We start from the raw sequence: 14,982 nt of genomic DNA on the forward strand, positions 1-14,982 counted from the left end.
CTATATATATATTTGCTGTTCATATATTCAGAACGGGTAAGGACTAGTGTCTATAATTTAGTGTGTCCCTGCATGGGTCTGTCTGTCCGAGCACGACAATAGCGTTCAAAGTGTCACTGTTGCACAGCCTAACACACACACACACACACACACACACACACACACACACACACACACATATTAACTGTGATGATTTGGGGTGTTACAGTACAGTACACTGTACTGTACTGTAACACCCCAAATGAGTACAGTACAGTAGAGGGACCCCCTGGGGACCCCCACACGGTAACTCTGTCATTTCTCAAACATTTCGGACGCGGATCGGCTTGCTGGAACCAGGCCAGCCCCCTGGGTGCGTTCCTGGGGGTCTGGATGTTCTGGGGACACCACGGGGACCCCTACACGGTAACTCTGTCATTTCTCGACCGTTTCGGACACGGTACGGCTCGCCGAAAACCGGGCCGGTACCCTGGACGCGTTCCTGTGGGTCTGAAACTTCCGGGGACCCCCCGGGGACCCCCACACGGAGTTGCATCACTCACTTCACACAGGTGTGATTTTTTATTTTATTGGACAATAATCATGCATCGATATATCGTATATCTGTATACATCATGTTTAACTGATACATGAGAAGCACTGGTCAAGGTTTCTGTTGTTGCTATGTGATTATTGATTGAAGTTTGAAGGACAGTAGCATTTATTTAAAAATGATAATAGCCTATTATTTTGTAACCTTCTGCCACTTGGCCCTCTCAGAGCGCCTCAAAATGTAGTCTCTCTGCTTCTCCACGCCATAAGCACAGGCAACACCGTATGATTTCCTTTGAAAATGATGTAACAATGAACATCATCAACAAATAAGGCAGTATACCTACTCCAATTGGGTGAGAGGTTTGTGAGTCATGTGACAATGACCGTCAAACAGGATTATCATGTTCTGTACAGTTTGCCTCTGCCTGTAATATCTTCACAAATTTGTGGGAGTGGAATTTATTTTTGCATAAATCAGTGATGTTGAACCACCTTTATGTCAAAATATTGAACCAATGGAAAGTAGTATAAAACACTTTCCTGAAAAATGACCATTTTGGAGTTAGGTGGTTTCTTCCCGACAGCAGAGATATTCACCTACCTAGACATATTTAATTATGTAACACACAATGCTAATTTAATTTAGCCTAATAGACAATCATAATTTCTTGGAATTAAAGCAGTGCAAAATGAGTGTACTTGGCCTTGACCTTGTCCTGGAGAGATGACTGGGAGGCCATGGTGTCATATAGGTACAGGTCATAATCTACCTAAAAAGTAACAGAAATAAAAAATACTTAATTATAATTATTGATAATGAATTAATAATGGATTTCAGGAGATGATTAATCATTTTCGACCTAGCATCCCTACTTTGGGCTGCTTTAGGCAAAAAATGTTCAGAAAAGATAAGAAATGGCAAAAACAGATCTACAAGGTCACAATGCGTCATGCACGATGCAACTGTCATGAACAGTGGATGCTCCACAGTCCACAACCCATATACTTAGGCTATTCGAAAATAGCCGATCTACAAGCTCACAACGCCTCTGTGAGCTAGATCAGCTACTGCCAACAAATCTTGTAAATATAATATTATTTATATTATATTAAAATATTTCGGAAACATTAATAGCATCTTGTATAATAATAATAATAATAATGAATTCAATAATAATAATGAATTGCAGACAAATACAGGGATAGCCTATGTCTCTGTCATGTCGAAACCTCATATGTACAACGGTTACTTTTCAGGATTCAAATTCAAATATAGCAAAAGTAGCAGATGTACAAGCCTGCATTTTGTGCTCTTATATCTGCTACTTAAAAAGTTAAAATATGGAGTCTATGCATGGAGATAAGAGGTTTCTGTCTGACAGCGACCACATATTCATTTGGGGGTGCTTGACATTAAAAAGTGTGCGTCTGATAGCAGCTCATGCTAAAAATGTGACTTCGGGCACTAGGCAGAGAAGAAATGGAAATGAAAAGAAACCTTAATTTCCCTCAGGATGCCTCCAAATATACGTGAGCCGTCACACACATCGTCAAAGACGTCACTGTAGACCGCAAGGCGGTCTCCACTGGTTCCGCACAGTTTCTGCAGTTCCTGGGCATTGAAACACACACACACACACACACACACACACACACACACACACACACACACACACACACACACAAAAGTGGGTCATCTTATACTGTTCAGTATAATATTTTCCCATAGCCTATTTATGTACAGTTTGTGATGTAAATGTGACACTGTACTCTTTCCAGCTTCTTCTGGTGCATCTCTGCAGCTCTTCTACCAGTCATGATGCACCTGGGCTCCCACAGGCGAGGATGGCTGGAGCAGCCACTGTGCTGCATGCGGTCTCCCTCTAGTCCAGGTGACTCCGTCTGGACTAGGCGTCTTTGTGAAGCGTCTAACAGCGGGGTTAGTGTATCATACAGTAACTATACAGTAACTGTGGATTTAATAATAATAATAATAATAATTGATGTTATTATTATTATTTGAATCAAAACGAACTACACCACTCACTCACAACACGTCACAATGAGATGCGTCGTGAGCCTGAAGGATCAGCTATTTTTGCTATTATTCGGATCCTTGTTGAATCTTAACCCTGGCTATAGTGGCTAATCCATATTACAATAAATAAATAAAAACACAACACTAAAATCAAACTAAAACTAAACCTTAAAAAATAAAAGAAAACTAAACTAGCAAAAATATTTTGCTAGATTGGTTTCATTATTTTTAACCTGACAAAATAAAAACTATTTCAAGACTAATGAAAAATGCAAAACCCTAGTCTACAGCGAGTTTGAGTGTTGTCTTTTTCATTGATGTGATGACTTACCAGCTGTGGAGTCTTCTTGTTCAGATAAGCTGCCATTTGATGCCACTACAGCAGTGGTGTGAATGACCTCAGAGAGAGAGTTGTCCATCGGCTTTGCACTGACTACTACTAGATGTGCTTTCTTCTGTCTCTGTAGGAGGGTCTGGGGACTTGGAGCTGCTTTGCAGCCCTCAGATGACCTCCAGAAAGGCTGTGCTGTAGTCTTGTCATCTTGGGGGTGTTTTTTGGGGGTCAGGCTGTGGGGTCCCAGGTGACCGGCACAGTAGGTGAGGATGTCAGCCTTGTGTCCGGCCTCAGCAGCAAGGAGCAGTCTATGGAGGTCTCTGTGTAGCTTTGGTTTGCAGTTCGACATGGCTTAGCCTGTAAAACACAGAATATTTATTGCAAAGCTCACATCGGTAATTGTGTTAGCCACTGTATTTAACAATGCATAATTGAACAGACGAGTTTAATTATATATTATCACCACTAGGCAGATATTATCAAGTATTTTAGTCTATACTACAATATAAATGTAGGCCTATATTATGTAGGCCTACATATTATGTAATATTACCAGTAATACGCCTTAAAGGCGATAAAGCGACCATAGGGAAGAGACACTACCGGAATAATGTCAAGAATGGGTAAAATGAATTCAGTAATATTAATTAATATCAATTAAACTCTACAACAGTTCTCTTAGCAAAATACAAGCATTATTATTATTAGTGGTAGGCTACTGTTCAACGGGGGACAGCGCTTCTTTCACCTGGCATATCACTGTGTGATTAATTCTGGTTTAGTATTAGCACAATTCGCCAAACCTGGCAAACCATGCGCTTATTGTGACAGAAGTGCTGACTAGTGGTAACTCAATTGGAATAGTTTTTAACTTTAAAATGCTGCCTGTAGAGGGGTAGTGAGCAAACAAAACGTGTTTCGTTATTTACAAAATTACAGTAAATAATGATGCTCTTATACTTACCCGTGGATGAAAATGCTGCGTAAATGGTTAGTTGAACGAAAAATCTGCAAGTGAAAGCTTGATATTCTGTTCAAACTCAACTAAAAAATGAAAAGTTACTTTCATGTGCACAAACTAAGTTTATCGTCTGCTAAACCAGCAGACAGACAGGGCAGGTTGTCAAGACACCCGGTGTCAACTCAACACCATAGACTGTAATATGAACATACGCCACAAGATGGTGCAAATACACATCAAGGCCACAATTCACCTTACTCCTTGCAAAAAATAACAGATGTACAAGGATCTGTTTTTTCTGTCTGCACATCATGGGACAGAGGTGTGACATAGCTGTGTATATAAATGACATTGACCATGACCTATATCAAGCATTTCGAGGGTTGGAACGCAAAGGGCTTATAATAATAATAAAAAGAAAAAAAGTGGTTAGTCAATTGTCAGTGTCAATCATGACAGTATCATGGTCAGTATCATTGTCATTATCAATCATGACAGTATCATGATCAGTATCATGATCAGTATATCATGTCAGTATTACGGGGAAAAAACACAAAACGTTAAGAGTATGGAGATAAGACGTTTCTGCCAGGCAGCGTCAATGTCCCCCTTTCCCTGTTGTTGTCGAGGTGGGAGAGGGTGCCTTGCAGGACCCGAGAGATGGCGTCATCCATGTGGATCTGTTGGGATGGAAGGTAAACTGCAGTGGGTCCAGCAGGGATGCTGCTGAGGAACACGTGGTCTTTCACTAGCTTCTCAAAGCACTTCACGAGATCAGTGCAACCAGGTGGTAGTCATATACTGTAGGCTGGCCGGAGAGGCGTTTCTTGGGTACGGGAACGATGATGAACAGCAGTGTTCATTCTGTTGACTAAGAAGACTAAGATTAAATCTTTTCTCGCGAAATTCGCATTGCATTAGACTAAAAAACAAATAATTTGATATTTATTCGACTAAGACTAGACTAAACAATTTCAGAAGACTAAATAGGACTAACACTGATGAACAGCAACAATTGACCATAGCAGTTCAGCATATGGTTGAGCGGAGTCCCTCAGGGCGCTATACTAGTGTATGTTCCGTTTTCTGTTATTGTGCGGAAAGCTTTTGCTGAAGATAGTAGATCGTCAAGCTCACAACGCACAACCTATGGTCACATCACCATAAGGTGAGCTTGTCGATCTGCAATTTTCTGCGCAAACTTTCCCCATAATATGGAATACTGTTTAAGTAGGAAATTAAAATATACTGTATAAGCAAAACAAATCCTTGTCTTTAAACAAAGAATGAGCAGGCAAAGTCATGTGTATTTTCAGGTATTTAATAAAAGTCATTAGGGTTCTACTGTTTTACATTTACAGTTGAGACATTCCTCAATTATCTTGGATAACAGTAACATGTCTAGACCGATTTGTTTATCTTTTAATGTTCACTTTGTACAAAACAAAAAAGGCCAACATTTTTCCTTTTGTATAAAAAAATATAAGTTAATTTAAATTTTAACTCTAAGAAAATAACAATAGTAATAATAGCAATAATAAGAATAATCATTTAATAATAGTAATGATAATCATATGCTAAACATAGTGCAGACAATGGGATTATAACTGGTGCTGAAAAGTAAATCCCCATCTATACTTTCTTGTATGACGGTGTCATGCGATGGAAATAGATCTATTTTCGGAGCATGCCACCGTCGTACAAAGGAGCATAAATTAAGCATAACGTTGCTGTCGGGCAGAAACCTCTTATGTCCATATTCAAACATTGTTTTTTTCTCTCCGTAAATTAACAGCCTACTCGATCATACTGTACTACAGCATCACACAAAATCATGAAAAGTAGCAGATCTGCAAGCTCGAAGCGCGGTGCAAAGTGACGCGTTTTGAGCTTGTCGATCTGCTACTTTTGCTACTTTTGAATTTGAATACTGAAAAGTAACAGTTTTGGACATATGAGTTTTTTACACCCGACAGAGACAATAAGAAACAACAGTGCAGTGAGTTGGACTCCATGTTTCACGGTGGGGTGGGTCTTGGTGAAAATAACAAAAACAAATCTAAAGCTTAGACACCGACACGCACGCATGCATGCACACACACACGCGCGCATGGGTCGCACACACACACACACACACACACACACACACACACACACACACACACACACACACACACACACACACACACACACACACACACAGTCAGAAAGTGCACGACTGCCATTCAGTTTAGCACCGTCGGAGCAAACATCTCATTCCGTACAAACTAAACTGTAGCATATACACATTTATACACCTATTACTTGTGTATGTAATAAAATCATATAAAGTTCAGTTTAGGTGCATCATGCTATTGTTGCTCTTGTTTTTGAAGGTTTACTGGAAGCAATTCTGAAACGTATAACTACTGTAGACAAAACGCATCATGGAAACTGTGATGGTGAACTAGCACACGTGACGTGCCCCCACCAAGGATCTGCAACAACATAAACCAGTGCTTCTCAAACATCTTTCATTTCGAGGAACCCCCAGTTTGCTATGCATGAGGCCACACATGGAACCAAATGGACCCGTTTGTACACTGTCAGTTACAAACTTATTAAGTATCCATTTGGTTCTTAAAACCCATCTAGACCTGTTGTAACCTATATGTTAACTAGCCATTTAAAACAAAAATTCAATCTCTGGGACCCCCAATCTACACGGTTACATCATCATGGTGTAAGGGTCCATTTGGTTCCTAACTTTCAATCATTTACCCCCCGGAACCCCGTCACGGACCCCTGGGGATCCCTGGAACCCAGTGTTGCTTTAAACAAAATCGTAATTTCTCACTCTTAGGCTTGTTTTAGCAGTATCATTTCAATCATGGAGGGACTGTGTCCACTGGGATGCTAATTTGACACAAAATCTGTCTATTGGAAGATCTTGGAAATTGTTTTGCAGAATTATCACTTCACTTCTGTTCTGGAGAAAATGTCAGCATAAGGGAGGATATAATTGAATCCTTACAAGTGATAAGGAAACAAAATACGTACGTTTTCACTGCAGATTGTGAACGAAAGAGGATAGACTTGTGATGTACTTAGAGCGTGTATGCCATATTTTGTTGTTAAAATAAGTGTGTTAAATTGCTGTATATTCTAATAGAAATAATTGCTATAGTGTGTTTGTTCAGCAACACAGGGTTTCCCCATCCCTCCAGCTCTTTAGTAATCAGAAAATAAATGTTCAAGTCAGGATACTAATTTTATAAGGAGGCAGAACACAAGTAAAACTGGAAGTGATAAAATTGTGTACAATTGAAAGCTGAAGCCAATAATGTCTCCTGATTGGATAAAATGGCTGTACTGATTCTTTTCTGTTTACTAAAGAGCTGGCGAGATTGAGAGACACCTGATATTGAACAAACACTCTGTAGCAATGATTACTAGCATATAGAGCTCCAACGTAGAACAAAAAACTGAAAACAACTTTTTAACAAAAACGTCTAACTTACATCCCCTTTAACAAGGAGTAGTTATAGACATTGTGGAAAAATATATATATCTGTAGCAGATGTTTTCTAGTGTTCAGAATGGCCCCCCTGTTCCTTAGCTATGCGAGGACATTGAAGGCAGGATCTAAAAGAACGGTTCCCAAACCTTTCTGGATCAGGGCCCACTTGAAAATCTTGAAAGTGGGTTTTAAAGGTTTTAAAACGGCACTTATTTTTAACGAATAAAATGTAATTTTGTCCAATCTGTATATTAATACAATAAAGCTCATACAGTCGGGTGTTGTATTTTGTCTCCCTGCTCTTCTATTGAGATTTAGTCATGTCAAAGGTCATGTCTCACCTAGACACATGGATCTGACGTGAATTCTGATCTGATGGTCAAGATTAAATGTATCCCCTGAGCAAGCAGCACTTGCGCACAAATCCGGGGTAGAAGAAGAAAGTTACATAAAGAAAGTATGAAAATAAAATAATAATAATAATAATAATACATAGTTTTTACTTGCGATATCCTCATGGCCCGTCCAGTGGGCCCAGACCCACAGGTTGAGAACCGCTGATCTAAAGTGATGTGTCTAGGCTTCTTAATCAGAGGTCGTTGTTGAGCAGCTATTGGCATCGATGTTCAACCACACTCATAGTCTATGAACTTCAAAGGAAATGAAATCTGGTTTCAGATGTACAAAATGCTAAGACTGTGCACGACTCTACTATTAACTGCGCTCTTTCTCCTTTTATTTCACTCAATAATTCATCATGCCAAACTTGCATGTTGTGAATTAGTGTAAGTGACAGATCATTGCATATATTTATCAACGTCACAGTAAAATTTGATTATTTCTTTAGCAAAAAACAACAAAAAACATGGCACTGCGTCTCCCAGGGGACGAAACAGTGAAGTAGCTTACATGTAGTTTTGTGTTTCATTTTATCTGAAAGTTTTTATTTTATTCTGCAAAAAAGCTATTGACGACTTTCGAAGGCTAAACATTTTCAGTTCCTCCAAAATGTTGCTTTTTTCCACTCCAAAGACCAAAGTATCTACAGTATAAGCCGGTACACATAAGATTATGACTACGGGAACATTGTTCAACGGTGCACATACTCCAGGCATGCTGCAAATGATCCCTATTGATGCTATTTGTGTGCTTAGTTCCTTTTTTTTTGTCTTGTGAACTCAGCGGTTATCCTAAAAAACGAACTGTCAGCCCAAGGTCAGGTACTGCTAACCTCACAAGCTGATGGATACAGCAGATCCCTCAGTGCCGGGGCAGGGGGAGTGGTGTCTTTGTGTCCCTCAGTACTGGGGGGGCAGGGGGGAGTGGTGTTTTTGTGTCGGGGGGCCACTTTTGGTTGGAACATTGTGACTCTCGTGTGACTCCGCTGGGTTTGTTGACATTATTTAACTCCTGCCGTCACAGTTTTAACTATGTCAGTGGTTCTCAAACTTTTTCATTTCAAGGACCATCCCCCCCACCCCCACCCATAACTCTTGAGACTCTCAGAGTTAGATAACTTTAAAGGGTCCATTTGGAACACGCTCAAGAAAACCTGAGGGTCCCTGGACCCTACTTTGAGAACCACTGATCTATGTTTTGCACAATATCACTTGTGGGGGATTTATGTAATCTCCACATAGAATAGGCTGTATGTATTTTATTCAAGTACTGCAAAGGATTTTTGCTCAAATAAATTTATATAAAACATTCTGGCGGTCACCTTTTTAACCACTTAACCACAAAAGTGTTATTTAGAAAATAAGCCAATCTCCAAGCTCACTGTGTGTCGCACTGCAACACATTGTGAGCTTGTAGACCCGCTATATCCGAAATATTCTCAAATTTGTTTAGTTTTAAAGACATTCACCTATAATGACGTGCCCAAACATGGCACACCGGGGGTTAAAGTGGTTAATAAGATGGCTTTGACATGCAACTGTTCTAAAAAATAAACATTCCTTCTGTCTCTGAATACCTATCTGAAGTAGTATGCAAACAATAAATCTACCACAGAAGGCAAAACAGTACCATTAAAAGAACAAAAACAAAAAGGAAAGTCTGACCCAACAGAAGCTAAGATTTCACACATCCTAGCCTCTGGAAAGGTGCAGCGAGTAAGGCTTCTGCAAATACAAGACCATAAAGAAAACCAGCTGAAGTCAAATAAAAATAATAAAATAACATGGAACAACAACCCCCCCCAAAAAACATACAAACGACTCGAGTCCATTCTACTAAAGGAAATTCCCAAGCTGAGCAGACATATAGGGAGGATGGTTCAAGTCCCTCCGGCGTCCTCTGTCAGTCAGTCTCTGGGACCGGTGAAATTGTCAGTGTTGACACCTTTGTCACCCGATGAGGTAACTGTGTGTGTGTGTGTGTGTGTGTGTGTGTGTGTGTGTGTGTGTTTGAGTCACCTTCTGCACCCATTCATGCTACGGCGCGTTTTCCTGCGAAACAACAGGGAAACGAGCTCTTTCCACCCAGGAAGTCCAGACAGTGTCCTTGTGGCAGGATGTTGGGGTGTGATCCTGGGACAGTTAGTTGTCCACCTTGACGGGGCCTGAGTCAGAGGGCTCACTGGGCTCCACGGGCTCTACAGAGGGGCTCAGCGGCACGTCGTCTTCTGCCTCTCCTCGTACGATCATCTCCCACTGGTTAAGGTTGTCCCTGCAAACACAACACATCCTCACATACAGTACAGGCAAAAAGCGCTTTGACAAAAACCTCCTAACTCCACTTGAGCTGGATGTTTTGTGGAGAGTTGTATATGGCGAGGGTGTGTGTGTGTGTGTGTGTGTGTATGTGTACATGTGTGTGTGTTGCAAATTTAACATTTAAAGCCTTTTGTCAGTGATTCTCCAAACCTTTTAATGTCAATGACCCCAATTACGGACCTGCAAGGGTCGATTTAGAATCCACTCAAGGAACCCTGGTTCTCAAAGTGGACCCCAATGCCCTATTTACTTTGTTGTACAACAAATAGCTAATATTGCTGTTCTACTGGCTCACAACGCATAGGGAGGGACACATTGCGAACTTGTAGATCTACAATTTTTGCTATTTTTGGGAAAAAATTGATAGATTTAGAATTTATTTTATTCTAGTTTTTTAATTTGTTTGGAAAAACCTTCAAGATTTGCCCAAAATATTTTAGATACCCCAAGTGGCTCAAGTGCAAATACCATCTAATCATTTTCTAGGCATCAGACTCAAAAGCCTCTAACCGGTGCTAACCTGCCTCTGAACTGCGTCTAAAGAAACAGGACTGCCTTATGAATACAAATAGTAATAATAAACATTAAAAAAACACATTTTAATACCCAACCATGAGGTACGAGGACGGTACATATTCAGTTACTTGGCTAGCTAGCACACATGACTCGATTAAACTAGCCAAAAGCGAGTGCATCTACTGTTGATGTAAGTGCCAGCGAGCAGGTGACATCTTTTGAAGTAACCACGGTCTTATGACTGCACAACACCGGTGGTGATGTCAAGCCTTTGAAGCCAACATTAAGAGCAGAAACAGCTAGCGAAAAAAAAAAGTTTGCCAGAATTAACAATGCCAGAAAGCAAAGTCACCAGAAGAACAATTTTGTCCATTTGGGTCATTTTTTACACTCTTCTACTCCTACTGAGCATACACACCGTAAAGCCTGAAGTCTGATTTATACTTTGTCGCACTCACACGACTGTCTCGCACGGTGAACATTTTCGGCATGTGGCAAGAGTTAAACGACAGGGTTTAAATTAAGCATGATGATGCAGAGACTGTTCCATTCACTGAGCTGGCCGGAGGTCGTTTACACATCAAGCTCAAAGGGAGTATTTTCTGGTACCCGCCCAGGAGGAGGGAAAATTACTTTTACTGCTTCACCCAGCAGATGGCTGCTCTGAGGAGTCAAATGAGGGTACGGTTCAAGCTTGTTAAAGCAGTGGTTCCCTACCTTTTTTCCTTGGAGCACCCCCCCCCCCCCCCCCCCCCGATATGCACGGCGGCGTTGCACGCACACATACACATACTTTTTGAAAGATTTTGCAATGACATGACAAAATGTACCCAAGGTTACCCACGGACCCAAGGTTGGTAAACACTGTGCTAGCTAAGGGATAAGTGTATTGCTCAGACTAGAGACATGTAGACGGGGCGAGCTGAGGGTCAAACTGGTGACATTCCGATAGCCAAAGGGCCTCTAACCACTCAGCTATATCCGCCGCTGCATAACCCCCCCCCCCCCCCCCGACACAAATCAGTGGCTGATCCCACCATCAGCCTGGCAGAGCAGAGCTTCTGTGATGACGTGGAGAGCCAAGCTGAAACGTATGTTTGCATTCCCTGAATGCCACAACATGTTTAAAGCACTGACTTACACAGGAGAAGTGAATGTGCCATGTGAGCCTGATACGCACACCCTCAAACATATGTATTTTAATGACCATCATTATGAATCATAATGGTGTTACTTGAAAATATTTTCTGAGGTGGTTCTGCTTGTTGTAAAAAGGTTGAGAACCACTGATTTAACCATATTTCTGTTGTCCTTTTCTTAATTTCATAGGCTCAACATTTTTGGCTGGTTATTAATGGTAAAACGTGTTTTATCTAATATAGAGTTTTGCTTAAAAGTAATCCAAAAGTAACTGAAAGTAACCCCCCTACTTTTTAAATTGTGGTACTCGGATTACGTTACTGACGTAACTTGTAAATAACTGTTTAAAAAGTAATCCCACTTTTTAAAAGTAACCTTCCCAATCCTGCACACACGCACCACAGAATGTGATGCTGTACATAATGCACAAGACACTGCCTGATACTGTACATACACACATGAACCCTCACTGACACAATAAAAATTCAGGAGAAGTCACAGTACAGACAGACATACAGACAGACGCATGCACACAGAGAGAGAGTACGTCAAGGACGAGTACTCACTTGCATGAACTTAGTAGAGGGCTGGATGGAGGGAAGAGCTCTGACAGTGTTGTATAACATGGAACAGCAACAGCATTGTAGAATCCAACCTTAAGAAACACACAATAAACAACTAGTAAAGTACTTGGCATGATGAAAAATACATTCAGACACAATTTACCAACCACTGTCTCTAAAGGCCTATTCATACTGATCTATGAGACATATCTGAATGATACGTCTCCACATAGCTCATGATTTAACATGTTTTCCAGTTTTGGAAGATTATAGTTTATACATGGATAATATGCGAGTTTCATCCTACTGGGTCACGCAACCCAGCTGTGCCCCGTGTGTGTGTGTGTGTGTGTGTGTGTGTGTGTGTGTGTGCGTGCGTGCGTGCATGCGTGTGCCGCAACCGTGGTCTTCAGGGTGGCTCGTTCCCATTAACCACCCGTGAGAGAAGACCTGGTCCAGATTTGGACTACTTCAACATTGACAAATTCCTTTGGACCTGTCAAGTTTTAAAGGATCATCATGGGCTTACCCAGAACTGCTGTCGGGAAGATCCAATGTGTGAACCCCTATATACTTTGATGTATATAGATGATACGAAGTATATGGCAACATGTCATATCCCACATTGAAATTGCACAGCACTTCACATGCACATACTGTAGCTGCTCTGGGCAGTTCCAGGGAAGAAGGGGAAACTTAAGACAACATTTTTACAAGCCTGTAACCAGCGAGCAGCTTTCTTTGGCTCCAACTGCATCCAGGCCTAGCAGCAATATGACTGTACGGAATGGCTTGGATGTTTTTTTTCCCCTTCTTTTTTTGAAGACCTCTGTTGTTTATCTGTATGTGGTATATTGCTGCTGTTAACGCCGTACTTGATCATACTACAGCCGCACCACACAAGGTCATCAAAAGCAGCAAATCTGCTAGCTCGAAACGCGGCATGAAGTAACACACTACTACTTTAGCTACTTTTGAATTTGAATCCTGAAAAGTTAACAGTTTTGGACATTATGAGGTCTCCACCCGACAGAGACGGTATGTGTGTACTGTAACTCCATGTGTGTGTGTGTGTGTGTGTGTGTGTGTGTGTGTGTTGATACAACGTGCTCTCCTTACAGGAGACAGAGATGTTTACTTGCTATTGTAATCATTTAGCATGAGGAGCAAGGCCATTGACTAGATTCCCATCCCATGTAGGGAAGAGTTAGGCCCATACTGTATGCGCAGTATGCAGGGGTGGAAGACAAATTAGACTAAATACTCATTAGCAAATGTACAAAAGTGGTGGCATCAACACTTACAGAAGTAAAAGTACTCAAATGTTATAAAACAGGTAATAAAACAAGTATGTGTGGTTAAAATGGTTAATGTACACTGTACAGTATACAACAATCTAAATCTACGTCACTTATGACTAAAGCTGTCAAATAATTGTAGCGAAGTAAAAAGTACAATATATCATCCGCCGGGTGGAAACCTCACATGTCGCTTTGCACAGCGTTTCGAACTTGTGGATCTGCTACTGTTAGTGTGATCAAGTAGGGGTTTAAATTGATGAAAAAACTAAAGGTTTGAATATGGAGATAAAAGGTTTATATTTCTGAGTGTTTATCCCTTTCATTCCCTTTTTTTATTAAAGCATTTCAAAATTCTCATTTGCATGTATAGTATGTGATAAAGATCGCAAAAGAGTGGTCAGATGGGTCGACCACGCATGCATTTTCAGAGCATGTTTATTGTCATGATCGATTGTGTTCAATGTATTCTTTAAGTTCATTCATATTTATCGGTATCACATTGGATACGCATGTTTTAAAGGAAAAAAAATACCATGACTTTTTATTTTATTTTTCATATTAATCACTTGCAATAATATCCTGTTGGACGCACGCACCTACCCCCACACCACGACCGACACAGCCCTGGGTTAGGCAACCAGATCTGCAGGAGATCACCTTTCTAGTCTTTGTTAAAGTATCCGCTTTCACTTTTGAACAACGACATTGAACCTCGTGGCTCACCAAAGACATCATCGGATCACAAGTCGTTGATGAGAGCAATGATAGGCAGACACACGTCACTCCCAAGGTCTCACCTGTCCCTGGGGGGCAGACACACGTCACTCCCAAGGTCTCACCTGTCCCTGGGGCACCTCGTCCTTCTTATCCCTGTCCATCATAGGAATGGGCTGCAGGCCAATCTTCTTCATTTCATCTCCCTGCGGAGACGTGCAACGAGATGAGTTGAGTACCATGCCTACTTTTCTTTTATCTGTAAAGCTTCGTATGGCGTCACTGCTCTTGACTTTTGGTTGCATGATTTTACGACCCCTAAAGGACCTGGAATTATACTGTTGACTGAACATAACTAATACCATGTTATTTGAATCATTGGTTCTCAAAGTGGGAGTGTACACGGGTCCATTTGGTTCCATCTGTACACTCTCAAGAGTTATGATGGTCCCGGTCTAATGGGTGGGGTTCAGGGAACCCCCCCAGGCTCCTAAATACATCAGATATTACAAAAAAACCCACTTGTATTTACTATTTACACAAATATTTGTCATTTTTAACACCACAAATCTTGTACGGGGGTCCCTGGTAGGAAATATTTATGGGGTTCTGTGGCCTAATACACAATACATGTACGGGTCCTTTTGAGAACCACTGATTTAAAC

General features: G+C 41.0%; 2 protein-coding genes across 4 annotated transcripts in view; both read right to left on the minus strand.

Annotated features, from left to right (window-relative positions):
- Positions 1-64: 64 nt before the first annotated feature.
- On the minus strand, positions 65-3,911 carry LOC308328019 (uncharacterized protein). Of its 2 annotated transcripts, XM_080781695.1 has the most exons (6): positions 3,871-3,911; positions 2,904-3,263; positions 2,305-2,462; positions 2,033-2,146; positions 1,245-1,304; positions 65-128 (listed from the first exon to the last, which is right to left on the minus strand). In XM_080781695.1, exons 2-6 carry the CDS (start codon positions 3,253-3,255, stop codon positions 114-116), a joined length of 699 nt encoding a protein of 232 aa, XP_080637821.1. In that variant the 5' UTR covers positions 3,256-3,263; positions 3,871-3,911; the 3' UTR covers positions 65-113. The 2 variants fall into 2 exon arrangements, with proteins under 2 accessions (XP_080637821.1, XP_080637820.1); XM_080781694.1 differs by lacking the exon at positions 65-128 and having other exon boundaries at positions 1,202-1,304.
- Positions 3,912-4,432: 521 nt separating this feature from the next.
- Positions 4,433-14,982, minus strand: part of pde10a (phosphodiesterase 10A) — a 75,232-nt gene continuing 64,682 nt past the window's right edge. The window contains exons 20-23 of one of the 2 annotated variants that reach the window (XR_013965303.1): positions 14,443-14,523; positions 12,306-12,394; positions 9,784-10,036; positions 4,433-4,547 (exon numbers count right to left, since the gene is read on the minus strand). Coding sequence is in view for 1 of the 2 variants with exons in the window: in XM_080782365.1 (XP_080638491.1) it covers positions 9,907-10,036; positions 12,306-12,394; positions 14,443-14,523 (300 nt within the window). In the remaining variant the exon portion in view is untranslated. Of the gene's footprint in view, positions 4,548-5,172; positions 10,037-12,305; positions 12,395-14,442; positions 14,524-14,982 lie in introns of those variants that run through there. The other variant, XM_080782365.1, reaches the window with a different exon arrangement.

The sequence above is a fragment of the Protomyctophum bolini genome, assembly GCF_963924005.1.
Source record: "Protomyctophum bolini genome assembly, chromosome: 14".
NCBI classification, from domain to species: domain Eukaryota; kingdom Metazoa; phylum Chordata; class Actinopteri; order Myctophiformes; family Myctophidae; genus Protomyctophum; species Protomyctophum bolini.